Genomic DNA, 27,802 nt, shown 5'->3' on the forward strand with positions numbered 1-27,802 from the left:
CTATATGCTTTCCAGCCTATTTTATCATAACAGTCTAGGACATGTTGAAACGTTTTACTTTTATTTTTAAATCTACAAATTTTTATTTTTTAAGATTTATTGTCAGAGAGCAAGCATGTGAGCACAGGGAGCGGGAGAAGCGGGTTTTCAGCTGAGCAGGAAGCCCAACGTGGGACTCGATCCCAGAAGCCTGGGATCATGACCTGAGCTGAAGGCAGACACTTAACCAACTGAGCCACCCAGGCGTCCCTATTTTTAAATTTTTATTTTTTAAAATATTTATTTATTTATTTGGCAGGCAGAGATCATAAGTAGGCAGAGAGGCGGGGGCGTGGTGGGGGGAAGCAGGCTTCCCGCCCTGCAGAGAGCCCAATGTGGGGCTCAATCCCAGGACCCTGAGACTACAACCTGAGCCGAAGGCAGAGGCTTTAATCCACTGAGCCACCCAGGCACCCCAATTTTTAAATTTTTAAAAGATTTATTTATCTGAGGAAGTGTGCAAGCACAAGCCAGGGAAAGGGCAGAGGGAGAGTATCCCAGCAGACTCCCGCTGAGCAGGGAGTCTGACACAGAGCTCTGTCCCACAACATGAGGTTAGGACCTGAGCAGAAACCAAGAGTTGGACACTTAACTGACTGAGCTATTCACGTACCCTGAAACATTTTTGTTTCTAAAGAACATTTAAATCCTGTGTTTTCAGACTGTGCAGAAGGAGTTTAAAAATGTGGCCTTTAAAAAAAATCCCATTTTGTTAAGCCCTTGAGGAAAGCTCCCCTGAGGAAAGGGAATTTGGGATAGTGACCATAAATCTTTAAAAAGTGGCGATTCATAAGCAGCGGAGAGAATTGAAATTTAGTAGATTTGAGGTTTTTGGAAAAACTTCCTTTACTCATCTTTATCTCTCCCAGCACAGCCCCACACACGCACTTTGTAAAGGCAGGGAGAGGAGAGCACGGGGAGGTTCAGTTGGGGAAGGAAAGAATTCAGTCACCTGAGGTGGTTTAGTCCTTAAGTACATTAAATGGAGCAAGAGGGTGCTCGTGAATTACTGAAAGTCTGTCTCTGTAAAGTGAGGAGAAGCCAGTAAGTAGTTAACAGCACTCAGTTTAGTGAGCATGGGAATCTCTTGGAGAGTTGTAAGAAACATTCTTTAGTTGCTGCCTCATAAATCCTGATTGCAAAACACAGGAATCTGTATAAATCACGGACACCCAGGTGTTTGCTGTTGGGGCTGGTTTGAGCACCGCACTTAGGACAGACTGCTCTAAGTGATAGACCGGAGAATAGTTAAAACTAGGTGAATATGATTAAGTTTTGGCAAAAAAATGTTTCTGATTCTAGAAATAATAATATTGATTTTATATGTAAAAAACAGTCCTGCTTCTTACTGCTGTGGGTATGTGAGAAGGCACCCCAGAATGCCAGTGGTGGCTGCCTGGTACACGAAAAATGTGTTGATTTTAAAAGCCGTTTCGGGCTTAAACCGAATAGCCAACTCATTTTATAGAGTGGAAATACTACTTTAAGTGAACCGCTCCATCCGTTTAGGTGCAGGATTTGCTAACGTCTGTCTTTTTAAGTCTCCCTTGATGTTTCCCAATTGGATTCGAAGTTGGGTGGGGGTTCCTAGTTTGATTCAGCCTCCATTTAATCTCAGAATCCTATGGATTTTTACTCAGATGGATTGTAGCAACAATAAACTCATAGTTTCCATTTTAATTCCGTTAATCCTCACAGCAACTCTGTGAACTTGTGTACTGTTTAGACCCATTTTACAGATAAAGAAACAGACCCAGAGAGAGGTTCAGGGATTGGCTCAAGGTGATACAGCTAGTCGCTGGTGGTGAGGAATTCACGTCCAGATTGTTCTTAAGCCCTGTACTTGCATGAGTGACCAATTTGATACCACTTTGAGGAGTGCTTCCAGGGCTGCTGGTGAATGTACTTAAACTTAGGCTCCCCTCGGTCTTCTGGTAGGATTTCTTGGTCATTTTGATGTTACAGAAGTGATCTTGAACATCTTTCTTCTGTTACATAACTTAAAATTAAAAAAAAAAACTCTTTCCAATAACTTAAGTTGAAGCTTTTCTCATAAAATTTGGTTGAAAAAGATGCAATTTCTCATGAATCACATCTGTCTTTAGTGTATCTAGTGGAATGTAGTGCTATAATGAGTTGGTGTCTACCATGATTGCTTTAATAAAAATAAACAATTCAAATTTAACATGGTTCCTTTTTTTTTCCCTGAAGATTTTATTTATTTATTCGACGGGGAAAGAGAGATCACAAGTAGGCCGAGAAGCAGGCAGAGGGAGAAGGGGTAGGCAGGCTCTCTGCTTAGCCCCATGTGGGGCTGGATCCCAGGACCCTGAGATCCTGACCCAAGCGGAAGGCAGAGGCTTAACCACGAGCCACCCCGGCGCCCCAACACTGTTCCTTTTTCCTTCTTGAAAAACTGTTACATTTCCCCCACAAAATGTTTACCTAATAAATTTTTGTGCTTAGAGTTCTTACTGATCATCCTTATGTTCTTTGCAGCGTATTTGTATATAAGTTGAAATGCTGGATTTTGCCATGACCAGAAGATACCAAATGTTCATATTTTGTTGTTAAAATTGTAATTAACACACAGTTGACCCAAACAGCAAATTGTGTATATTGCACTAGGAGTAAAGCTTTATTGAAATGCCCCTCTTAAGAGGTGGGGGATTATAGGGTTCCCATTAAATTAGAAAGCTTCGTTGACCAGTATTTTAAATTGTGTTCTGGTTGGCTTCCCAAAGATTTCTAAATGTAGGTTAAGTATATGTATAGGTTTTTAAATACAGGGGACCAAACTAAAATTGAAGATGGGTGAGGAGGGAAGATAGGTAAAGAGAATAGCCCTCGTGCATTGGCTGCAGGTGCGTCTATAGGCACAGCAGCTTTACGTAAGCGCTTTCTGTGAACTTGAGCATCTAGAAAGCGTTCCTTGAACTCCATGCGCACATGTTCCTTGGGAAATCTTGGGCTCTAGGTACCTTAGCAGACAGCAGTTCTCGAGAATTCCTTGCAGTGTGCTGGAAATTGTACCAGGATGTTCACCTTTGCACTATTAGAGCAAAGAAGTATTTAAAAATAATAAGCGTATATAGATAGATGTGCATTCTCTAGGGGAAATCCCGTGTGGCACTTAAAGTTGCAAAATTTAAATATTTCAATTTAGAACAGTTAATACTGTATTCATAGAGAGGAACCTTGAATAACAGGTTTCATTGAACTTCACGGTTCCATTTATGTGCGGGTGGGTTCTAGCCATAAATCCAGTACATATAGTATGTAATTGGGTCTTCTCAAATCTTTTCTCTACCTTGCCTTATTGTAAGAATACAGTAAAAAATACAAACAAATGTGTTAATTGACTTATTGGTAAGGCTTCTAGTCAACAGGCTATTAAGTTTTGGATGAGTCAAAGATACACAGATCTTCAACTGTGGGGGGGTTGGATGTATCTAACCCCCCATTTCACTATAATATCTGAAAAAAGCAACATTTAAATTCATGGTGGTGGGAAGCATATGGGACAAGTGGGGTTATGCCTAAAAATGAAGATAAAAAGGAATTTACTTTTTAAAGATTTATTTTAGAACATGGGGTGGCGGGGAGAGGGGGAGAGACTCAAGCATGCTCAATCTCACGACCTGAACCAACATCCAACCATTGGACACTTAACTGACTGCTCTACCCAGGTACCCCAAAAGGACTTTGCTTTTTAAAAATATGTTTATCAATTCAAGATGGTAAGCACATAAAGGTCAAGTTCTTTGTTCTTGCCATTTTTTCATTTTCCCAAAGTATGTGTGAAACAAAAAATATGTGGGAAGAATATTTTGTTTTTTGTTTTTTTTTTTTCAAGATTTTATTTATTTGACAGAGGGAGAGATCACAAGTAGGCAGAGAGGCAGGCAGAGAGAGAGAGGGGGAAGCAGGCTCCCTCTTGAGCAGAGAGCCCGATGTGGGGCTCGATCTCAGGACCCTGGGATCATGACCCGAGCTGAAGGCAGAGGCTTTAACCCACTGAGCCACCCAGGCGCCCCGGGAAGACTATTTTGACTAGCTTGGTAGTAAAAGCATGGGTAGTACTGATGAATGAAGTGCCAGTGAGCAGTCATACTGAAATTAAGCTATCCGAAGTAGGTGTGTAAATTCGTTCCTGTCAGCATGAACCTCTTAATGTATTTATTTCAATACTGCAGAGTTTTGTGTATGGTTCTTTTAGGGCTGTGACTGGGACTTCCTGGGGACAGGTGAAGGGATAGTGTCCAAAATTTAAGACTTTTGGCTTTAATAAGTATCTTTGCCTAGATTTCCTAGGTGTTAAGCTTTCTACAGTTCTTCTAAAATGTCTTCCTTTCAAATTCTCAGTGTTAAAGACCCAAGCACCAGATTCTTCATAATTTTTATTCAAGCAGCAATACATACAGGAGCTGAAAAAGATCATCACATTGATTAAAAAATATTAAATACCAATTAAATAAGAGATTCCCCCAATAGCATTTATTTTTGATTGTAGAACTTGAATATCTTTTGCACGGATACTTTTCTCTGGTTATCACTTGATCAGAAAAAATACTCGTCCCAGTTCAAACATGACCTTAGGGTGATAAGAAGTGAAATTTGTTAGTTTCATAGCAAATCACTGGTAAAAACCTAAATGATTTTTCCAAAATTGTGATTATTGAAAAATGCTCCTGAAGTCTTTCCCACATGGTAAGCTGTCCAGATGTGAGGCAAAGGTTCTTGCTGCTGGGTTGTACATTACAAATGTGCAGCTAGAATATTCTCTAAATGCTATCTTCATAAATGCAACGCCTCCAAAAGTCACACTGTGCATTTGCAGTATTACCACAGTCACTTGAAACTTGCCTCCCTTCCAGAGAGATTTAGTAATTAGAACAAAGCTATGCTCTTTTCCACTGTCATTTTCTATGTCAAATTATCTTTATTTTCATTTTATTTTTTTTAGATTTTTAATTTTTTTTTTCTAGTTACACCCCATGTGGGGCTTGAACCCACAGTCCTGAGACCAACAGTGTCCTCCCCCACTGGCTGAGCCAGTCAGGCGCCGCTGTTTCCTCCTACGCGGCTGTTTACCTCGATGGTGATGAGGATGACAATCATCCACTCCAGGCGGAGCGCCCTCTTCTCAGTCAGGTGATTCCGCATTAGATCTGTCAGCTCCATGCAGTGCTGAAGCTTCTCATTCATAACCTGCGTTAGGAAAACCTTAGGAAGCACCTGTATTTATATTCAAACAGGTTTAAGAACTAAGTAACGTCACATTTCAAAACTGTCCAGGTCTGAAATAGGTAAACAATTTATCCTCCCAAGTGTCGCTCCGCTCTCTCCCTAAGGCAACCTGCCCGTGGGAACCTGCCTCCCGGGAGTCCGACTAGAGACACTGATTCGCACAGACCCAACTGCAGGAAGTACTTCATCTATTGAAGCTCCTGCATTCTTAAGATTTGATGGAAGATGTAAAAAAAGGTTTTGAGTCCCAGTTTCTGGTTAGCTGCCCTTGGGAGTTTCGCAGTTAAGAAAGGCAAATTTGAAACGTGTTGTGGCCAAAACACCCGAAAAGATAAAAATGATGATTACTTTCTAAAATTGTTCAGGCTCTGTGCAAGCCCCCAGACCGTACCATTTGGCTGGGGGCACACTTGCCACTAGTTGGCACTGCTTTTAGTGAACTGCAGAACTTTGGGGTTCCAATGCCCCACCACGTGCTGTTTGGGGCAGGGTCACAGAAAACAGAATCTTTGGCGGGGGGAGTTGTTTTTCTAAAAAAGATTTTATTATTTTTTTTAAGATTTTATTCATTTATTTGACAGATAGCGATCACAAGCAGGCAGAGAGGCAGGCAGAGAGAGCGGGGGAAGCAGGCTCCCCGCTGAGCAGAGAGCCCGACGCGGGGCTCCATCCCAGGACCCTGGGATCATGACCTGAGCTGAAGGCAGAGGCTTTAACCCACTGAGCCACCCAGGCGCCCCTAAAAGATTTTATTTTTAAATAACTTCTATACCCAATATGGGGCTTGAACTCATGACCCCGAGATCAAGAGTTGCATGCTATACAGAATGAGCAGCCAGGCGCCCCAGAAAACAGTCTTTGAATTTAAGACTTGGATGTGACCACCAGTGGTTGGACCTCCTTAATCTCTGTATCTCACTTTCTTTTGAAAATTGGAAAAAGTCTGGAAACCTTTTTTAAAATAGTCTGATTCTCCCTGATTCCTTACGGGTTTGGTCTGGACATTTGAGACCATTATCACAGATGCATGTTTGGGGATTGATAGAAAGGTGCCAGCGTACCCTATGGACTGCGGCTGTGCACAGAGCCTTAAACTGCCTCAGGAGCGCCCGGGTGGCTCCTCAGTTAAGCATCTGTCTTCCACTGGGGTCATGATCTCAGGGTCCTGGGATCCAGCCCTGCGTCCTGCTCCCTGCTCAGCGGGAAGTCTGCTTCTTCCTCCCCCAACCCCGTCCCCTTGTGCTCCTTCTCTCCTCCCTCTCTCTCAAATATTAAAAAATAATAATAAACTGCTTCAATAAGGAGAACACAAGGGACCACAGTTATAAGCATATATTCACCATGTTTCCAGCCTTTATGGCCATCCTGTAGTTTGCTCCGTGCAAATGCTTACAATAGTGCCTCCTCTCCTTTCTCGCCCTCCTTCCCGGTGCTAATTGGCTACTTGATCTTGCTCTAGAAACATGCTCATCCGCAGGCTTCATTCTCTTCCAGGTGACTAAACAGACACGTTCTTCCCCACTTCTTCATCACCCGCTTTACTCTTTAGCCCTTAGCAACTGCATATTACAACTCTTCTGGAACTTGCAAATGTCTCCGAATTGGTAAATCTTAACAATTTTTCTTGGTTCTAAACCTCAGCGAACTCAAGCATTTGATAGCACCTTGAAAGGCACACTTCCTTTGGCTTTTTCTCCCCTAAGATCTAGGTTCTACCCCGGACTACCATCTTTTCCTGGGTTTTCTCTGCCCTCTCCTGTCTTTAGATGACATTTCCCAAAGTCCTGATCTTGCCTTCTTGTCTTCTAGCTCTACGCTCTGTACCATCTCACTCACTTTGGTTTGTGTAGACGCTCCCGAAACTTTGGTCACCTTGCATCCCACCATCACTGCTTCTGTGAAGTGTATGTGCCGCCTGGACTGTTATGTCATTTCCAAAAGACAAACTGTTCTTAATATGTTTATTTAAAAGTAAACTGTCGGGGCACCTGGTTGGCTCAGTGGGTTAAAGCCTCTGCCTTCGGCTCAGGTCATGATCCCAGGGTCCTGGGATCAAGCCCTGCATCAGGCTCTCTGTCAGCTTGGAGCCTGCTTCCCCCCTCTCTGCCTGCCTCTCTGCCTACTTGTGATCCCTCTCTGTCAAATAAATAAAGTCTTTTAGAAAAAATGCTTAAAAAAAAGCAGTAAACGGTCATCGCATTAAATGGACAACAGCGTGACGTAAAACAGTGTTGCCTTCAGGAAGCTGAGCCTGACGCCCAGGAAAGTGGGAGGAGCATACATTAGAGGGCCCATCAGGAGCCACTAAACCACCAAAACCAAACTCGTTCAGGGTCCAGGTGTCACCTAAATTCCGCTCTTGAACAAGTGTATGTACCCCACACTTTGGGAAAGACTTAAACGATCTCTTCTACTCCCAAATATAACTGTGTAATTCTGGTTTCTTCTTTGACTGAATTTCTACCTGCCTACAAAACATCTTACGGGTTTCCTGACCACACCTCAACTTTAATGTTTCTCAAACTAAAACTGACATCCTGTCCAAGTCTATCCCTTGTCTTGCGTTCCCTTCTCCGATCAGGTCATGCTGTTCCCAGTCACCTGGGGTGGAGATTATTTCTTCTAAGATTATTTTTTTAGGGGCCCCTGGGTGGCTCAGGTGGGTTAAAGCCTCTGCCTTCAGCTCAGGTCATGGTCTCAGGGTCCTGGGATCGAGCCCCGCATCGGGCTCTCTGCTCAGAGGGGAGCCTGCTTCCCCCTCTCTCTGCCTGCCTCTCTGCTTCCTTGTGATCTCTCTGTCAAATAAATAAATAAAATCTTAAAAAAAAAGATTATTTATTTGGCAGAGAGAGGAGAGCACGCACAAGCAGGAGGAGTGGCAGGGAGAGGGAGAAGCAGACTCCTTGCCAAGCATGGAGCGTGATGTGGGACTCGGTTAGTGACCTGAGGTAAGGGGAGACGCTTAATGGACTGAGCCACCCAGGCACCCCTGGGGTGGAGATCTTTGATCTCTAATTCCCACTCCCTACAGTTATGCCCCAAGGTGGACAGTCTTAAATCTACCCCCTTCTTAGCATTCCTTAATACTACACAGAAGGTCTTCATGAAATATTACTTGTTAAGAACAGATCCACTCCCCCCGCACCCCGACTGGCATCAAGGTTCTCATTCTAAGCAGCTGGATCACGTCACTCACCCATTCAACAGCTTTAAACATTTTAGCATCCACTGCCTTCTCGATAACATGAAACGATCCCAGATCATCTGGTCCAGTCACGCTTCAGAGGATGGCGCCCTGTGCCTTCCAAGCCTGCTCTTTCCTCGGTGCTCCGAAAGCACCGCTTCCTTATTTTAGCGCTTCCTTCATTCTGCCTCACAGCCATCTGCTGGCTGCCCAGCTCCCTTCCCCTTCCCCTCCCCCCCTGCCCCCCACACTTTGGGGAGTGACTCTTCCACCTGATGTGGCCAACCATGATCTCAGCATCCACCTGACACCCTCCCAGTGCTCCCCCCGAAGCCCCAGGGTGGAAGGGGGCGGCTAGAAGACCCAGGGGCTTAGCCAACCATAGCGCCCACTTCCTCCTCATATGGCTGGTCAAAGATGGACACATGTGCCAGTCCTCTGAAGTTGCCAGGAAGGGTGAAATGTAAACTTGGAAATTCCCTCTTCCCACACCCATTTCTCCCATTTCCACAGAGAAGGCCACAAGGAGGCCAGCTTGGCTCAGAAAGTGGCGAGGAGAGACTGACTTATTTGGATCTGTGCGATAGACATTCCCCACTCCCACACTCTAGCCTTGTTCTTCTCAGCCTTTCATGGTGCTAAGTAAGTTAGCTCATTCAAACTTTTCTGTGGTGTGCAAGCAAGACAGTCCTGGCTTCCTGCTTCACGGAGCTATAGAGTCATGCGTGCTACCTGCACACACGTGAGGAGCACAAGGAAACATGGATGGTACCACAGAGGTGGGAAATGGGGAGTAGGCGCTCAACAGGTGGGGAGTGGGCACCTGGGTAGCTCCGTCAGTGAAGTGCCTGCCTTTGGCTCAGCTCATGATCCCAGAGTCCTGCGATGGGGTCCTGGGGTCCTGCACTGGCTCCCTGCTCAGCGGGGAGCCTGCTTCTCCCTCTGTCCCTCCCCACTCCCCCTCCCCCACTCATGCTCGCTCGCTCTCTCCCACACACAAAAATAAATAAAATCTTAAAAGAGATAGGCAGGTGCCAGGAAGAAAGGGTAGGGAGCCAAGGGAAGGGGAGAGCGCCTAAGACAGGAAACAGCACAGAGGCAAAGCATGCTAGATACTTGGAAGGAAGTACCTGAAAATGAGGTTAAAAAGGTAAGTTAGTGCCAAATTGCGAGTGGAACGGTGTGACTAGGACATGGCAATAGGAACAGGATTCCATATGGAATTAATGTCGGAAATCAGCTGACCTTAAGACAGGGAGCGAAACCTAGATGACTTGGGGGGGGTGTCCAGTGGAATCACGGGGGTCCTTCAAAGTGGAACTGGCAGGTATAAGAGCTTAAAGTGATGCTACGCGAGGAGTCCTGAACTCGCCTCTGTTACAGGGAAGGGGCTGCAGGCCAAGAATGTGGGCAGCCTGTAGGAGCTGTGAAAGGCAAGGAAAGAGCCTTTCCCTACGCACAGCCTCCAGAAAGGAACGCAGCCCTGCCAACACCTTGATTTTGGCTCAGTGACTGTCAAGTCAGACTGCTGACCTGCAGAGCTGTCATACAATGCATTCATGCTGAGCCAGGTGGGCTAATTTGTTACAGCAGTAAGAGAAACTTACTGCACCACGCTGTAACACTGGAATTTTATTCTGTAGGTAATGTGGAGACCTTCGCTCAGTGTTCAAATATTGGTTGTGTTGTGACTCGTGCTAGGCAAGGAGATGGAATGGTGAACCAGACAGACACATCCCTGCCTTCCAGCTCAAGGGTGCAGTGGAGAGGATGGAGGGGGGCAGTCAAGGTCTGAGAATAGTCTGGGGGAGAGGAGAGGGTGAGTGACAGCAGAAGTGTCATAGGCGGAGGTCAGAAGGCAGGGGTCAGTATGGTAATCCCCCCAGTTTCACCAGCCCACGGCTGATCGTACAGACTTTCCGTAAATATCTGTCAATGAACGAAGGACACTGAGGAGAAAATGAAAGGATGGTGTGACTGGACATGGAGGGTGACGGAAAAAGAGGAAACCACCAGGCCTTTCGGTTTTCTGGTTGACTGACAGATGGAGGGGACTAATGGTTCTGCCACAAGCTGAAATGGAGACTAGAGGTTCAGTGTTTTCTGGGAGACTACCATGGGCTTCATTTTGGAATCTTAATCACCGATTAATTGTACAAATATTTACTGAGCCATGTGCTCTGTGTGAGGCCTTGCCAAGAACTGGGAAGATAACAGGGAAGAAAATAATCCTGGTCTCTGATCTCAGGGAGCCGACCTTCTAGTGTGGAGTGACACAGAGCACTGACTCTCAAAGGGACGCTAGGAGATAGGTCACTGCGGAAGGCGTGAGATCTGGTAGGGAACGGAAAACACCTGGAAGGCAAGCAGAGACCTGAGGTTAGAGATACTCAGTTGAAAATCATCCGGAAAACATGGGGTCGAAGTCATGGACCCGAAGAGGAGAGCTGATGGGGCAGGCAGTAGGAGAAGCAGCCGGGACAGAACTTTGGAGGACACTCACAGAGAAGGTGCGGCGAGGGACGCCCGCCTGCCTGGCTCTTCTGCCTCAACTGCCCTGCTGTGCCTCCCCTCTCATCTTTTCTAGTCCGTCTCTTAATTACCAAATGAAATGACTTGACCTCCACCCTCAACGTCTTGGGACTCCTTTGAGCATATCTCATGCCTAATACTCTTATTTTTCTCCAGATTCCTTTCTCTGGGGAAAAAGAAAACCAACCAAACAAATGGAACAAGGAACAGCTTTCTCCTGGCATTTCCACTAACCCTCCTTGTTCCGGGCGTCTTCTTGTTAGATGGTAAAGCTTGCCGAAGGGCGGCACCAGCTCTTTTCTTTTGTATCCCCTTACAACCCCAGTGTTGTGTTGAGCACCCTAAGGCAGGCTAAATTCTTTTAACTTCTTCTAAATAATCTTCACATAACCCAACTAGTCTTAACTGCCTTCAGCGTGATAAGAAAATACTCTGAGAGAGGCGCTTGGGTGGCTCAGTCCTATGAGCATCTGCCTTTGGCTTGGGTCACGATCCCAGGGTCCTGGGATTGAGCCCTTCCTACGGGCTCCCTGCTCAGTGGGGAGTCTGCTTCCCCCCCCACCCCCCGCTTATGCTCTCTCTCGCTCTCAAATAAACAAAATCTTTAAAAAAAAAAAAAAAGGAACATACTCTGAGAAACATAGTCTGGGAACTTCTAAGTATGCTTGGTAACTTGTGGAAGATTTAACACCAAAAAAATGGCTCAGAGTGGGTCTGGGAAATGAAAAACAATTAGCTGTAATGACTCAATCAAGCCACGAAGGTGACGAGAGTAATGATAATTGGGCACCCTGCTCCAGGGGAGGCAAATTCAGTGGGATGTGAGAGGACTTCCATAAAAATTGTCAGATACCCAAGGAATTTTGATGAGCCTAAGTTTGAGTTGCTTTGTAATGAGTTTTCAGAAACAGAATGTCCAAATCCATTAGATAAAGTGAAATGTAGTCTAAACCCATGTGGCCAACATGCCCAGCAGCCGTTTACGTGCTACAGGTCCCAATCCACATCTCTTGCCCTCTGGGCCCATGAGCCAAATAATCCCTCCACTCTGGTGTGCCCATCATATATTTAGATATTTAGGGGCAAAGCAGATTCTATCCCTTTTGCTGCTGTGTTTTTAGGAAGGAGGGGGGAAATCCCACGAGTGTAGGTCCAATTTCCTGTAAGTCCCTTTCCCCCTAATACATTGCTACTTCTACTTTTAGCTATCTTGCCCCAGTTCCTAACATAGAATCCAATAAAGATGTGGTAGAAATATATAATTTATAAAGATAATTAAAATCAATCTTGAATTTTAGCTCCGAAAGAAAAAATGAAGTGGAGTTTCAGGGACTGTTGGTATTATGGAATTAAAGTTTGTGTCCCCCTTAAATTCTTACAGTGAAACCCTAATCCCGAAGGTGATAGTATCTGGAGATGGGGCATTTGGGAGGCGATCAGGTGTAGGTGGGGTCATGAGGGCAGGGTTATCGTCCTTACAGGGAGAGGAGGGGACACGAGACAGCATTCTCTCTCCTGTCATGTGAGGGCACAGTGAGAAAGTGGTGGTCTATGAACCGGAAGAAGGCCCTCGCCAGGAACCCGGTCTGCACACGTCATCACAACACGAAGATGCAGCCTGTAAGCGCTGCACGCGAGGGATATGCACAGAAAGCTCCAGAGGCAGAGGCACAGACCCGATGGGGCAACCTTTCCAAGGATGGGACATTTGGGCTCATCTGGCAAAATGCAACCAGGGATGGTCCTGGCCCAAAGGTACCAAGTGAATCGAATCACATCAACTTGAAAGAACATAAGCTACAGATTATCTGTGATGGTGTGAAATTTTAAAAGACCCTTGTTTTTATCCTGATTAACTGCAATGGACACATCCTCGCACTGTACTCAGTTGAGGACTGAGGAGCCAGGAGGACTGTCGTTCAATCTAGTTCATATGAGATTTAAAAAAACAAAAACCAAAAAACACAATACTGCCACAGAACTGACTTGTTCCGGGGCTTTCCCGATCTGGGGACTGACTGGACCCCACCGCGCCAGCTCTTTGGGCTGCACAGTCAACCTTCCACTGGCGTCTCGGCTGGAGGTGCCCCTCCTGGGTTAGCAGAGTGATGAGCCGCGGCACTTTCTGCAGGTTTCCCTTCCTCCTCAGCAGCTGGTCCCCGTCTCGCTAGCTGATGATTTCACTGACTTCATCTTCACTATTGGTCCTGCTCTGACATGTCTCATCTTCAACTCTGGCTTTCCTGCTGGATGTAGCGCTCCCGTTGAGTAAGTTCTTGAAAGACGTCCTTGTCTTTATACTTCTCCTCTGAACCATACCCTCAGTCTGCCTTCAGAATTGGTCATCATCATCTTTTATCTCCTTTCGTGTAGTCTCGTCCACAAGGGACAAGCGAAGGGCATCAGCATCACGGAACCATAACTTGAGGGAAGACAGGATGGGCTGGGGAAGCAGCTGGTTATTTGGGTTTCTGCCCAGCTACTTTCACGGACTCGATTAGGCACAGCACGCTGATTATCGGAAGAGGTAGGGAAGGTCTGCTGCTGCGTGGCGGCAATGACTTTGTATCTTGTCACATCGATCATGATTCCATCACGAGTCTCCATTCCATGAGAAAAAGAGACATCCAAGAGCACTAACTCAGAGAGCTCTCCAATCCACCCCCAGTGACTGTGTCTCACGGACACTGATGTTTTCATTTAGTCTATTACAGAATTCTCACCAGATGCTTTATTTTCAAATTAACGTTACTGAGGCGTAGTTTACGCATGATAGAATGCAGCCATTCTAAGCAGACAACTGGAAGACTTTTGACGAACAGATACCCTTGTAGCTGCCCGCAGAACATTCCCCATCACCCCCAAAGGTCCCTGCTGCTCCTTCGGAAACTACAGCCCCATCCACTCACCCCCTCCCCAGCTCCAGGGAATCACGGATCTTTCTTTTTTTTTTAAGAGATTTTATTTACTTATTTGACAGACAGAGATCACAAGTAGGCAGAGAGGCAGGCAGAGAAATAGAGGGGAAACAGGCTCCCAGCTGAGCAGAGAGCCCGATGCGGGGCTTGATCCCAGGACCCTGAGATCATGACCTGAGCCGAAGGCAGAGGCTTTAACCCACTGAGCCACCCAGGTTCCCCACAGATCTACTTTCTGTACCTATAGATGTAATTGCCTTTCTAGATCCCATAAACACAACCGCACATTTGTTTGTGTCTGGATATTTTTCACCTGGCGTGACTCTGATATTCCCTGTGTTGTGGCAGGGACCAGTGGGGCCTTACTGTTGCTGACTGCTAGTCCGCTCTGTGGATATGGCACAGTTCGTTTATCCACCACCTGCTGCTGGGTGCCGCACTGCTTCTCACTCTGGGCGATTATCAATAAAGCTGCTGCGAACATTTGTGTATGCAACACTGAGGACATGTGTTTTCATTTCTCCTGGGTAAAACACTTAAGAAGAAGAACTGCTGAGTTACTTATAGTAAGACAATGGTTAATTTTATGAGAAACTGCCAAGCTGTGGTACCAAGTTCTAGTCCCACAGGTAATGAAGTTCTAGTGGCTCCACATCCTTACTAACCCTTGGCAGTAGTCTGTTAATTTCAGCCACTTTAAGGGGTGTGTAGTGAAATCACATTGTAGTTCTAATCGCACTTCCTTGGTGAACAAGGATGTTGAACATCTTTTCATGTTCCTTTGGCCATTTGCATTATTTTCTTTTGTGAGGTGTCTGTTCAAATCTTTTGGCCGTTTATGTATTTTTACTTTAAGGATTTTATTTCATTTATTTGAGAGAGAGCACAAACGGGGAGGGACAGAGGGAGAAGCAGGCTCCCCGCTGAGCAAGGAGCCCAACGTGGGGCTCAATCCCAGGATCCTGGGATCATGACCTGCTTGATCTTTTTTTTTTTTTTTTTTAAGATTTTATTTATTTGACACAGAGAGAGAGATCTCAAGCAGGCAGAGAGGCAGGCAGAGAGAGAGGAGGAAGCAGGCTCCCTGCGGGGCAGAGAGCCCGATGAGGGGCTCGATCCCAGGACCCTGAGATCATGACCTGAGCCGAAGGCAGAGGCTTTAACCCACTGAGCCACCCAGGCACCGCTGACCTGCTTAATCTTAACGGACTGAGCCACCCAGGTGCTCCAAGCGATTGATCTTTGACCAATATAAATCAGTTCAATAACGGATATTTTCAACAAATGGTGTTGGAACAGTTGGATAGCTGAACTCTATCCTTTACTTCACACTCTATCCTTTAAAATGGATCAGAGCGGCGCCTGGGTGGCTCAGTGGTTAAAGCCTCTGCCTTCAGCTCGGGTCATGATCCCAGGGTCCCGGGATTGAGCCCCACATCGGGCTCTCTGCTCAGCGGGGAGCCTGCTTCCTCCTCCCGCTCTCTCTGCCTGCCTCTCTGCCTACTTGTGATCTCTGTCAAATAAATAAATAAAATCTTAAAAAAAAATGGGTCAGAGACCGAAATATTGATGTTAACACCTACTGATTGTCTTTTCTCAGTCGCTCCCACCAAGTTAGTACCTCCTGTTTGACTAAAGCTAAAATTTTAAAACTTCAAGAAGAAAATATAGGAGAAAAGCCTCATGACTTTGAGCCAGGTAAAGATCTCTTAGGACAAAAAAAAAAAAAAAAAAGCATGAACCTTAGAGGAAAAACTTCACAAGCTGAACTTCACCAAAACTAAAAGCTAATGCTCTTTGAAAGACACTGTTAAGAATATGAAAAAGTGGGGCGCCTGGGTGGCTCAGTCGTTAAGTGTCTGCCTTCCGCTCAGGTCAGTATCCCAGGGTCCTGGGATCGAGCCCCACATCAGCCTTCCTGCTCAGCAGTGGGCCTGCTTCTCCCTCTCCGACTCCCCCTGCTTGTGTTCCTTCTCTCGCTGTCTCTCTCTGTCAAATAAATAAAATCTTAAAAAAAAAAAAAAAAAAGAATATGAAAAGGCAAGCCACAGGCTGGGAGGACACATTCTCTGTAGACATACCTGATGAAGGACTTCTCCAGCATATACGAAGAACTGTTTCTATTCAATGTTTAAAGAACAGCCCAATTTTGTTAATGGGCAAAAGAGGGGTGCCTGCCTGGCTCTGTTGGGTAAGCGCCTGCCTTCGGCTCAGGTCATGATCCTGGGGTCCTGGGATTGATCCCCGTGTTGGGTTCCTGGCTCAGCCAGAAGGTTGTGTCTCCCTCTCTCTCTGTCTGCTGCTCCCCCTGCTTGTGCTCTCTGTCCAATAAATAAATAAAATCTTTTTAAAAAAAAGAAACACGTATTCCTAAGTAATCTGAGGTTTTTATGCTATTGTAAATGGTATTTTAAAATTTTTATTTTCCAACCGTTCATTGGTAGTATAAAGAAAAAGAATTATTTTTTATATAGTGACCTTGGATTTTGCAACTTTGGTAAATTCACTAATTTGTTCTAGTAGCTTTTTGGTAGATGTTTTATGACATTCTCTATACAAGATCCTGTCGTCTGTGAATAAATTTGGTTTTACTTCTTTTCATAGGAGATGTTAAATCTTGGGGCTATGATAAAGCCACTGGAGGGATTAGTGCCTTGTCTAGCTGGAACTGTATGGGGCTTTCTCCCTGGGTCCAGGGTGCCAAAGACTGGGTTAGTTAGCATCTGATTCTCCCAGCTGCTGATGGGTGATAGTGGTTACATGTCAATCCTTTCATGGAGGGACTCAATCTCAAACTGGCCTGGATACTGAAGACAGAGGATACTCAGCATAGTACACATGGCAGGGAGGAGCCTACACAGCCCTTTTGTTCTCACCGATGTTTGTCTTCTGTTTGCACTTGATCTTGGCCATGAATTAGCTGATCATCTGGTCGTCAAGGTATTCTTCACGCAAGGTGTCCTCAAGAATTACCGATGCCAGTAATTCCATCTTGTACGGTAAGGACAGACACATAAAGATGGCCACCTTCCAGGTGAAAGATCAGCTCATTTCTTTGGCATCAACCTTCCTGTCCAAGCCAAGTGGCAGTGGCAGTTGGCTTACTGATGATTCAGAACATGAGACCAGTGATGCTTGCTGGCAGGGCCTTTGGTGGCGTGAAGCAGGACGTCACTAACGTAACAGCACTGTGAGAACGATGCAGGTCATGGTGCTGACCAAGTAGGCTTCCAGAAATGTTCTCCACCTTTTTCAAAACCTGAAGTCTGTGTTAGGCAGACACCTAACCAAGACGCCACCCAAAGGTCCTCGTCTCTGGGCATTCATACCCTGTGCAATCCCCTCCCTGGGACTGTGGGCTGGGCCCAGTGACTTGTTTCTAACAAAAAGAATACAGCGGAAGTGATAGGCTGTAATTGCGATTAGGTTACAAGAGACTGTGGGTCCGTCTTGGTAGTGCTCTGTCTGCCTTCTCTCATCTGCTCAGCCCGATGAAACAAGCTGCCATGCTGCGAGGCGCCTGCTCCCCAGAGAAGACTACGGGGCAGGGAACTGAGGGCGGCCTCTCTGGCCAACAGCTCGGGAGGAACTGAGGCTTTAGCCCAACACCCTGAGAGGAACTGAATCTTGTCAACAACACATGAGTGAACTAGGAAGTTCACCTTCCCAGCTGATCCCTGAGACCACAGAGAGAGAGAGAGAGCGCGCGCCGGAGGCCCTGGTTGAGCTGGACCCGGGCTCCTGACCCATAGACAGTAAGACAGCAAGTGCTGTTTTAAGCCACTCAGTTTTGGAACAGTCTGTTTCACAGTGAGAGCTAACAACACAACCACAGGGGGTCCCTCAACTCCGCAACGCGTTTAGCATCCCTTCTAGAGCCTGTGGAACTTCAACCCAGTCCACCACCACGCGAGTCCAATGCTCTTCATGTCTGAGCAGATGTCTGGATTATCAAACCCTGTCTAGTTAGTCATTTAATATCTAAACCCATTTTGGAATCCACTGACATCTGAATCTTAGAGTATCACTGATCAATCCTCTTGCATCAGCTAAAAGCAGCACAGTTTAGGATGGGCCTCCTTCCCTGACTGCTGGCAATGACCTCTGCTCTCCTGCGCTGGAAACCACCCATACAGGCAGTGGTGGTAACAAGGTCAGTGACAACTGCAGCTGGTACCATATAGGTCGGAGACAACTAAGGTGACTTCGATGTTGTTATTCAAGGGGAAATGTCTGGCCTTGAGGAAAATATGTAGATACCAGAGCTGCCTGATCATTCAATGAGCCATGGTGGGCTGCTGAAATTGTAAGCCATTTTTTAAAAAAGATTTTATTTGTTTGAGAGAGAGGGCACATACTCACAATCTGGGGAAAGGAGACAGCCTAATGCAGGGCTTGATGTCACGACCCTGAGATCATGACCTGAGCTAAAATCAAGAGCCGGATGCTCAACCAACTGAGCCCTGTAAGTCATTTATTTTTGACGGGGCATGGGATGAATGTGGGGAAGCAGGAGGAAGGAAGACTGGAAAAGAGGAAAGAACATGAAGGTCCTTGTATCTGAAGCAAAAACACTTAAGGCAATGAGGGCAACTGGAGGTACTAACTTGGGTGGGAGCCACTGAGAAAAGACAATCAGTAGGTGTTAACATCAGGATAAATCAGATGCTGAAATGATCTGACAGGAATTTTAAAGCAGTCATCGTCAAACTGCTTCAATAAGCATATTATGAACATGCTTGAAACAAATGAAAAACAAACAAACAAACAAAAACAAACCAAAGTCCCAGCAAAGAGCTAGAAAGCGTAAGAAGAATCATAGGGAAATTTTAGAATTGTATCTTTAGACAGATAAAATAAGCAAAATAAAAAACCCAATGATGGGCTCGGCAGCCAAAGAATCTGTAAACTTGAAGACAGAATGAAGGAAGTTAGCCCATAGGAACACCACAGTGGAAACAGACTACAGAACAAGTGAACAGAGCCTCATGTACGTGTGGGGGTGTAAGAAAGGACGTGATGTTCACGTTATCCCATCAGAAACCGAGCAGCCCAGAACTAGACGCAACAGCATTTTTTGGGTGCTGGAAGAGAATGGTCAGCCCAGAATCCCAGAGCTGCCAGGAAGGAAGAGGAAATCAAGAGAGTCTCAGACAAAACGACAACTAGGAGACTGTGTTTCTATGGATGTATCCTAAAGGAATAACTAAAGAATGTTCTTGAAACAGGAAGGAATCAATAAAAGAAACCATGGAACATCATGAAGGAAAAAAGAACAACAGAAAAAAATATATAGGTAAGTATAATAGAATTTCCTTCTCCTCTTGAGTTTTCTAAAATTATATTCGATGGTTAAAGCAAAAATTGTAACCGTGATGGAGTTCTCAATGTCTGCAGAACACTGTAAATGGCGGTGGGTAAAGGGATGTAAAGGGTAGCAGATTTCGGTACTTGATTTAACCTGGTAAAATGTCAAAATGAGTAGCCTGTGATCAGCTATGTATGTACAAGAGAGTATCTAGGGAAAGCACCAAATATCTATTCAAAGAGGTTTACTAAAAATATACAGATAGATAAATCAAAATGAACTCCAAAAAAATGTTTAAGTAATGCACAGGAGGGCAGGGTTTGACACGGACGACAACTAAGATGGATGGCAAGGGCATTATACTCAATGAAAAAAGTCAGTTTTAGCAGTTGCACACTGTATGATTGTATTTACAGAACATTTTATGAAGATGGAGAATAGATTAGTCATGCCAGGGGTTAAGGATGATGGGGGAGGGGAGGCGAGGTGACTCCAAAGGGGCAGCTCAAGGAGATCTTTGTGGTGACAGAACAATTCTGCATCTTGACCGCGTGGTTACGTGGACATCAACGTAATAAAAGGTCATAGAACTACGTGCACATTATACAACGTCCATTCTGCTTCCTACCCTACAACATCCATTGTTTCCCTTCCCCCTATGGTTTACCTCCACCATGACCACCTCCACCCACTTTCATCATTCTCTTCATACCTACGTCACTCTTCACAATTTTGCTTTCATGCTTCTAATGAGTGATGGTTCTCACTGGATGGCTTCTTGCCACTTACTCTCAACGTATCTTAAATTTTGCTCCTCCACTCCCCCGGCCCCACCTTTCTGTGTTTTGCCACTTTCCTACCTGTCACTCACAGGCAAACGTCAGTCATCCTTGACTCTTCCCTGTCCTTGACCTCCCATGAGCCAATTGCTTGATCTTAGAGAATTCTTTCTTGAATTCATTTCTATTCTCGCTGCCACCAACACAGTTCCAGGACTTGAACTTGGGTTCAAGTCTTGTTTGAGATTTGACAAGAGCTTGGTGAAGGAAGAGTAGGCCTCTAAAACTCTTTTCACCTAGTTTGCAGAGCAACTATCAGAATATTCTTTGATGCAATAAAGAAAAGTACTGAAAACTGTCTGTACCCAGAAGACGGGGAAGGGGAAATCCAGAGATCAGAATCAAAGTCAAACAAGATATTTCTCCAAACACATTTACTTAAAATTTCTCTTCACATCATCACACAAATTATAAGCAGAGTTGTATCTTTCTCAGTAAAAGGGCAAAGTACGTACCTTCACTCTACGAGTAATGCTAAGGAACTGACAAGTTTTATCATAAAGTTGTTCCAGGTTTTCTCTGTCCCAGTAGAAATCGGGAGTGATCAGGAAGTCTGAACTCAAGTTTATACGGTGTCTTAAAAAAAAAAAAACCAAAAATTATAACTTTTTAAATCTTGAATTAAAAAAATCACAGTCCCTATTTTATTTCCATTTACAAAGTATTTTATGAAAACATTTGTGAACGCTCACCTTTGTAATACTTGAGAAATATACAAATAAAAAGACTTACGTAAGAATTTCAAAATTTGCAACCAAATTAACTCAATCTTTAACATTAATGTTACTTAAAAAGTGTTAGGAAAAAAAAAACCCGTCTCATTTTGCTTTCAATTTCTGACCATTTTCCTGTTTTCATTAACTTTTACAAATAGACATTTTTTGATGGATAGGTAATCATGTGACTTAAAAATAAAGAAATGGTAAACTGACAAATCTCACTCCTGTCCTTATTCCCATCTTTCCCTTTCTCCCACCCACCACGTAACCACTGTTCGCTTACTCTCTGTGCAAACACTGGAAAAGGAGAGACACACACACGTACCTTTTTACCTAAGAGCCCTGTGCTCACTTTTAGATGAAAATTTAAGGCACAGAAGTAACACATAAACAGTTGTTCACTGTAACAAAGAAAGCCCTAGGGAAGAGCTCAGAAAATAGCAGTCAGCCCTCTTACCCCAAAACAGCTTTGGGCCCCGTGAACACTTTAGTGTGTCCTTCCAGACCTGTTCTACGCATATATTCATGTGTGTGCACACACAACACATATGGGGGGTATGCATATATGGCAGGATAAAGATTAATTTTCATTTTTGTCTGTTTACACAAATTGGATCCTACCTACATAACTGGGACTTAATTTTTAACCCACTGTTGTAACTTGCCATGCTATCTATTCGGTTTGCCATGTTCCTTTTAATAACACACAGGTGCTTTTATGGTAAAGAGAAGAAAACTTAGGATAAGAATAGTAAGACACTACAGAAACTGTTAATAAGCTATACTTAGTCCTAATTTCTACGTTTTGATATGATTATAATCTGCCATTCTGTTGGCATTACCAAGAGAAGAGGCTAGAGACTGTTTCTCCCCCACTTCTTAGAGAGCTCAAGGCTTCATGTGAGTTGCAGGGCGCTCCCGGGGGATGGGTTTTTACTTTGTTGGCATCCTGAATGAGGACCCCTGGGCTACAAGGAACGCACAGGTAAAGAAATCCTGGACCACTTCTCTCCAGGACAGTCTCTAAGGGGAATGTGGGACAACAACTCTCACACTATCTACAGCGATCTCTAGCAGCTCATGCCACACACTTGGAGGGATAAGACGCTGAACGATCCTGTCCTGTGAAATCGTGCCAAGATTCAGGATGTTTCATCCCATAAATCCTGGGAAAATGACAAAAATGAAAGAAACTGAACACCTTTCCAGAAGCTTCTTTAAAACGATACAGCGATGTACTTTGTCAGTCTTAAGACACCGTTCCTTCCCATCTCTGAAAATGGACGGCATGATGTCGTACAGGTGGCGGCTGTCACTTAGTTGTCATTGCCCTGCCTTCCCTCTTGCTTTCCTTTCCTGTGCGCCCAAGAGCGAAAGGGGTGGAATGCACACCTGACAAAGCTCAAGGAGTTATTTCAGTGTAAGAGGTTAATTCAGTGATAAAAGAGCACTGTCTCAGAGCTCCACTGGCAGCGTCCGTCTCTGCTGTGGCTTCTTACAGTGTGTCTCAGAGTGGACGACACATGGTATGTAACATTTCCGTAGCACTTGCTTCTACTAAGCAATATCATGCAATATATATATATATATATATATATATATATATATATATAGTTTGTATTTTAATTCCGATGTAGTTTATGTGTTATATTAGTTCTACTAGGTTACGATACGGTAATTCATCAATTAGATACATTGCTCAGTGCTCGTTAGGATAAGTGTACTCTCAATCCCCTTCTCCTACTAATACAACCCCCCACACCCCCCAAGCCATCTGCATCTGCTCTCTACAGCTAACAGTCTGTCTTTTTGGTTTGTCTCCTTTTCCTTTGTTGTTTTGTTTCGTAAATGCCACCTACGAATGAAATCACATGGTATTTGTCTTTCTCTGACTGGCTTATTTCGCTGAGCAGTACGTTCTCCAGATGTGAGGAGATCTTTTTACCAAGAATTCCCATTACCCAAATTCTAGAATATATCTTTCTACCTACCAAGAACATCTACTGGGCTCCCTTATGTAGGTTTAACGTAGATTAGTTATGATCTCTGGGCGCACACAGAATGTCTTGCAGTGCAGTCCTAGTGCAGCCCAAGTTCTTCTAAGGGGAACGAGCTCCCCTGGCTCCATGTCTGTGAGGCGAGAGAGGCCGCCCTTCCCATCAAGGCCCACGTTGGCTTTTTACTAGACAAGGACAGCAACGTCTTCTTCACACTGTTACATACATACATTAATCTTATTTACAGAGAAAATTCTACCTCAGGGCAAAGAGTTCACCCATTTTCTGCATCACTTCTTCATGAGATAGTTTCACTTTCTTCCCGGCTTTTAAAGCCTATTTGGGAGGGAAAAAACACAGACATACATACATGCGTCTACACAAACGTATCTCCAGCAAGTAACAGGACCATAAAGCACATTCTAGAGCAGATGTAAATGACACCTTGGATAATGTCTCTCAGTCATCTTTCTTCGAAATTTCAACATCTTATTGGGTAGAAATTCTATATTCCCTTGTTGCATTTCCCTTCTCAATGCATTTTCTAGGATCTACAGTCCTAATCTCTTATTAAGAAAACAGGGCCTCTTCTCCCAAGTATAATTCTGTTATTCTTTCACAGTAAAAACAAAATTACAGTCAATAATAAGTTTTGGTGTATTCTGATAGAACTATTACTTTTCAAGCCACTATTTGTCTCATAATTTGGCAAAATAGTTCTCAGTCAAGAACACTGGTCATAATCCCCTTCCTTAGAGAGGAAACAGCTCACTTTTTAAAAAAGGATAGTTATGTTAAAAATACTACGCCATCAGAAGAAAGCAATTAGAATTCTAAGTTTTCAAAAGTAAAAAAAAATATATATATATATATAAATTTTTTTATTTTAGGTACAATGAATATTCTGTTTTTGCTTAAATGCAGTACAGCTTTTCTAGCATTTATTACTACCTTATTGAACTCCTAAGTATATTGTTAGGGTGGGAAATTTGTATTTCTCCCAAATAGAGACCAACCCTTGAAAACAAGCATAAAATTGGGATCATTACCTCTGGAATTGACTGAATAGAGGCAACAAATTTATCCAGTGATGCCTCCCAGATAGCCAGTTTCACTGGGAAGAAAAAAAAAAAGGAGTAACAACGGAACAGGTTTTCATCCACGTAGTCCTGTTTATACAGAACACACAATTACTTGCCCGGTACCTTCACCACCATTTCAGTAAGAGTTAAAGGAGCAAATGTGCTAACAGTGTGCAACTGAAACCTGAGAACAGCTCGTTCTCATGGTCAAGTTCAGCACTGAAGTGAAAAAGAGGGAGGAAAAAGTACACATCCAAGTCCAGCTGGCAGACTGCGACGACATTGGGTCGAATTCCTAATTTTCTACCGCTGCACCTCAGAAAGCCAGAGAGCACAAGGTACACCCCGAAGCCCCCCGAGCAGGCCACGTCCACCACAGTGCAGTGTAGGGGCCGCCACACAATTCTTAGAGAAATTCTGAGGTTTTTTTTTTTTAAGGTTTTATTTATTTATTTGAGAGAGAGTACAAGTTGGGGAGAGGGGCAGAAGGAGAGGGAGAAGCAGGCTCCCGACTGAGCAGGGAGCCCGATGCAGGACTGGATCCCAGGACCCTGTGATCATGACTTGAGCCAAAGGCAGACGCTTAATTGACTGAGCCCTCCAGGTGCCCCAAATGTCTGGAGTTCTACTTAGCACATGAATCTCTGTCCCATCGCTGCGAGGAACCGGGGTACACTTTTACCCAGAGACCTGCGTCCAGTCACACTGGGCTTCCTCTGCCTGGATTAGAGACAACTCGAGAGCCACCACCAGGCAGAAGACAGGAAAACAAAGGGGATAATACTACAAAACTTTCTGGAGAGGGAAAGCTTTACTGATACAGTTAATAAAGAATGAATACCTTCACACACTCTATTTTCTGTTTTTTCCTTTTGCAAAGAAATGTTAAGGCTTTGATGAATAATCTGTGAAAACATGCCTAACTCTTTACTGAATGCTTAAACTTCCCTGATGAAATGAAAACCATGTCACACTTTCTCTGACAAGTAGCATTAACTTACCTGAAAGACAAAGAGCATTCGAGAAAGCAAATTTCTCTAGAATGGTGTCATCTATATCTAGGTCTGAATTTAATCTGATTTCCCCTCTGTGAAGTTTCGACTGTCCCCTGTGAAAAGGAGAAAAAAAAAATTATCTTCTAAATCTTAAAAAGCACTTTTTCTTAAAAAAAAAAAAAAAATTTTTTTTTTCTTTTGAAGTAGTCACCTTATAGTCTTTCTAGAGGTCATTTGGCAATTTGTACCAAGACTCTCATAAATGTTCTTATACCCTTTGATCCGAGTAATGCCACTTCTAGGAATTTATCCTAAGGATATAATCAAAGATGCAAAGAAAGATCTGTGTAGGAAAACTTTTTTATGATGAACTGTTTAACAGTAAAACATCAAGAAACTAGATGTTCAGTAGGAGAACGGTTCATTTATAGGAAATCCACACAGCAAAAATTAACAAGTATGTTTTAATATTTTGTAGAAAGGGAAAATGATCCCAAATAATTGCTAATGGATGGTGAATGGTGAAAAAAAAATATATATGTATATATATAAAATATATAATGGTAAATATAATATATTCCTATTGTCGATGGTGGATAATATAATAATGGTGAATATAAAGCTATCTACACAGTCAACTGCAGTCACACTGTCCTCTAAAGTCACCCTGTCATCTACAGTCACACTGACGCAGTGGGAACAGGGAGGGAGATGGGAAGCGGCGAACAGTGAGGGCCACATGTGAGGCCTTTGCGAGGACTGGGAGATAGGGAATGGGAGGGAACTTGGGAACAGAAACCTCACAAGCAAACAGCAACATATAGGGTAAACCGTCACAGAAGATGTGAGGCAAGAGATGGGCAAAGCTGTGGACCCAGTGGGAGGCTGCGAGGCAGAATGCTGACACCCTCATGTGGAGGGACTGATATGTCAGCCACGGCGCTGCAGCTGGGATGGGCTTTCTTTTTTTTTTTTTTTTTTTTTTAAGATTTTATTTATTTATTTGACAGACAGAGATCACAAGCAGGCAGAGAGAGAGAGGGAAGCAGGCTCCCTGCTGAGCAGAGAGCTCGATGCAGGGCTCGATCCCAGGACCCTGGGATCATGACCTGAGCCGAAGGCAGAGGCTTTAACCCACTGAGCCACCCAGGCGCCCCTGGGATGGGCTTTCTGATGAAGCCAAACATGGGATCTGGGAGCCAAAGAGACCCCAGCTGGGGACTTTACTCCTCCAGAGACTGTAAGGTACTGGGTGAGCGTGCCTGTGTGCGTGTCTGTGGGTGTCTAGCAACAGTCTGCTCTGGAAATAGAGCATAGAAGGGAGGTTCATGGGAAGCAGAGCCACAAAGCTGAGTGCTTAATAAGAAAATTAATAAAACTCCACTAGCTTTTCTTCTGTTGTGTCTCTCAGCTTCACGTCTTCACTTTCAAGTGCATCCACTCTGGGCCCAGGCCCTCACCCACTGGTCAGGTACCCTAAGGCAGGACGAAATATCTCTGAAACTTGTCTGAAAAGTTGGTTCACGCCATTTGTAGGGTTTTTTGTCAGGACTAGATAAAAGGATGCCTGGAAAGTACTTAGAACAGTGCCTGGCACAAGGCAAGTAGTTTATCTTTGTTGGCTATTAGTCCTTAGCTCTGATCCCATCTCGTCTTTCTACAGCTGGCGTCTCTTCCAAATTTTCCTCAAGTTCTGCTTTCAACCCTTCCTTTAATACAAAGAATTCTTTTTTTTCGTATTCCACTAGCCAGGTAACTCTCTGAGGGAAAGGGCCTCTCGATCTTGTTCGCACTGCCATCTGTCTCCATCTTCCCCTGCTTGCTGAGACAAGAAAATCAGCGGGGGGCTGCCCACCCACACATCTTCCCTGAGGATGCTATGTCGGGCCCCCACTTCCTGCGGGCCCCCCATTTCTACCAGTGGTTCTCTTACATCATACCCTCACCCACACTCAAAATCAACAGGGGGAAAATGGGCTTATGAGAAACCTTTACTAGAATAACTTGATAGGTTCATTCTGATGAAGGCACAGCATTTACTGGTTTAGACTGCTTAGTTAGGATACTTACCATTTTGGGGTTATACCTCGATTTATTGTAATTTATGGGTAGCCTGACAAGTTCAAACCATTATGTTTACCTACTAACACGTATTATATTCTTTAGGCTTTATATCTGCACCAATAACTTTTTTTAAAAAAAGATGTTATTTATTTGACAGAGCGAGAGAGATTACAAGAACGCAGAGAGGCAGGCAGAGAGAGGGTGGGGGAAGCAGGCTCCCTGCTGAGCAGAGAGCCCGATGCGGGGCTCGATCCCAGGACCCTGAGATCATGTCCTGAGCTGAAGGCAGAGGCTTAACCCACTGAGCCATCCAGGTGCCCGTGCACCAATAACTTTTGTCTTAAAATTAGTTTCCAAGTACCTAAGCTGTTTATTGCCTTCACTGCTTGCAGCTCTTTTTGTAAACTTGATAAAATGCTGCTTACTCTGTTTTTATGTAGTTAAGCTCTTCGTTTTCCCAGTGCACCAGAGCGATTTCATAGGGCTGGATTTCATGCTTTTCTAAGACCTGCATCACGTGTTTCATCTGAAAGAGAAGCAAGATAACCCAGAATTGCACTGACTCTCTCAGTACATAACTATGGTTCAGGGTTAACGCGTTTAACATTTTTCATTACATTTGCTGATGTTTCTTCTGTTTAGTTTTTAATTAGCAATACTCGTGCCTCGGAGAAACCTCACTGACTGTGATCCTGCCACTGTGCAAAGCTCTTCTGCTTAATTTTGAAGGAAAAGGCTAATTCTTTGTGATAGTAAACTCAGCAGGAGATTATATAGTTTTTATATTTAGGAAACAGAGAGTGGCATAAAGAAGAAAATTAAAATGACCCTAATTCCACGACCCAAAGAAAACCAACTAGTTTAACATTATGGTT

The 27,802-nt window shown here is 44.2% G+C and overlaps 1 protein-coding gene and 1 pseudogene across 1 annotated transcript in view; both read right to left on the reverse strand.

The window, feature by feature from the left end:
* Positions 1-4,426: 4,426 nt before the first annotated feature.
* Positions 4,427-27,802, reverse strand: part of RMND1 (required for meiotic nuclear division 1 homolog) — a 41,852-nt gene continuing 18,476 nt past the window's right edge. Inside the window, exons 6-12 of the mRNA XM_032836364.1 lie at positions 27,353-27,453; positions 24,870-24,976; positions 23,836-23,900; positions 23,046-23,122; positions 20,526-20,646; positions 5,134-5,250; positions 4,427-4,633 (exon numbers count right to left, since the gene is read on the reverse strand). Of these exons, the coding sequence (XP_032692255.1) occupies positions 4,592-4,633; positions 5,134-5,250; positions 20,526-20,646; positions 23,046-23,122; positions 23,836-23,900; positions 24,870-24,976; positions 27,353-27,453 (630 nt within the window). The 3' untranslated portion in view covers positions 4,427-4,591. The remainder of the gene's footprint in view (positions 4,634-5,133; positions 5,251-20,525; positions 20,647-23,045; positions 23,123-23,835; positions 23,901-24,869; positions 24,977-27,352; positions 27,454-27,802) is intronic.
* On the reverse strand, positions 27,450-27,637 carry LOC116854534 (annotated as a pseudogene).

This window comes from Lontra canadensis, unplaced genomic scaffold (genome assembly GCF_010015895.1).
Source record: "Lontra canadensis isolate GAN:19392208 unplaced genomic scaffold, GSC_riverotter_1.0 scaffold92, whole genome shotgun sequence".
Taxonomy (NCBI): domain Eukaryota; kingdom Metazoa; phylum Chordata; class Mammalia; order Carnivora; family Mustelidae; genus Lontra; species Lontra canadensis.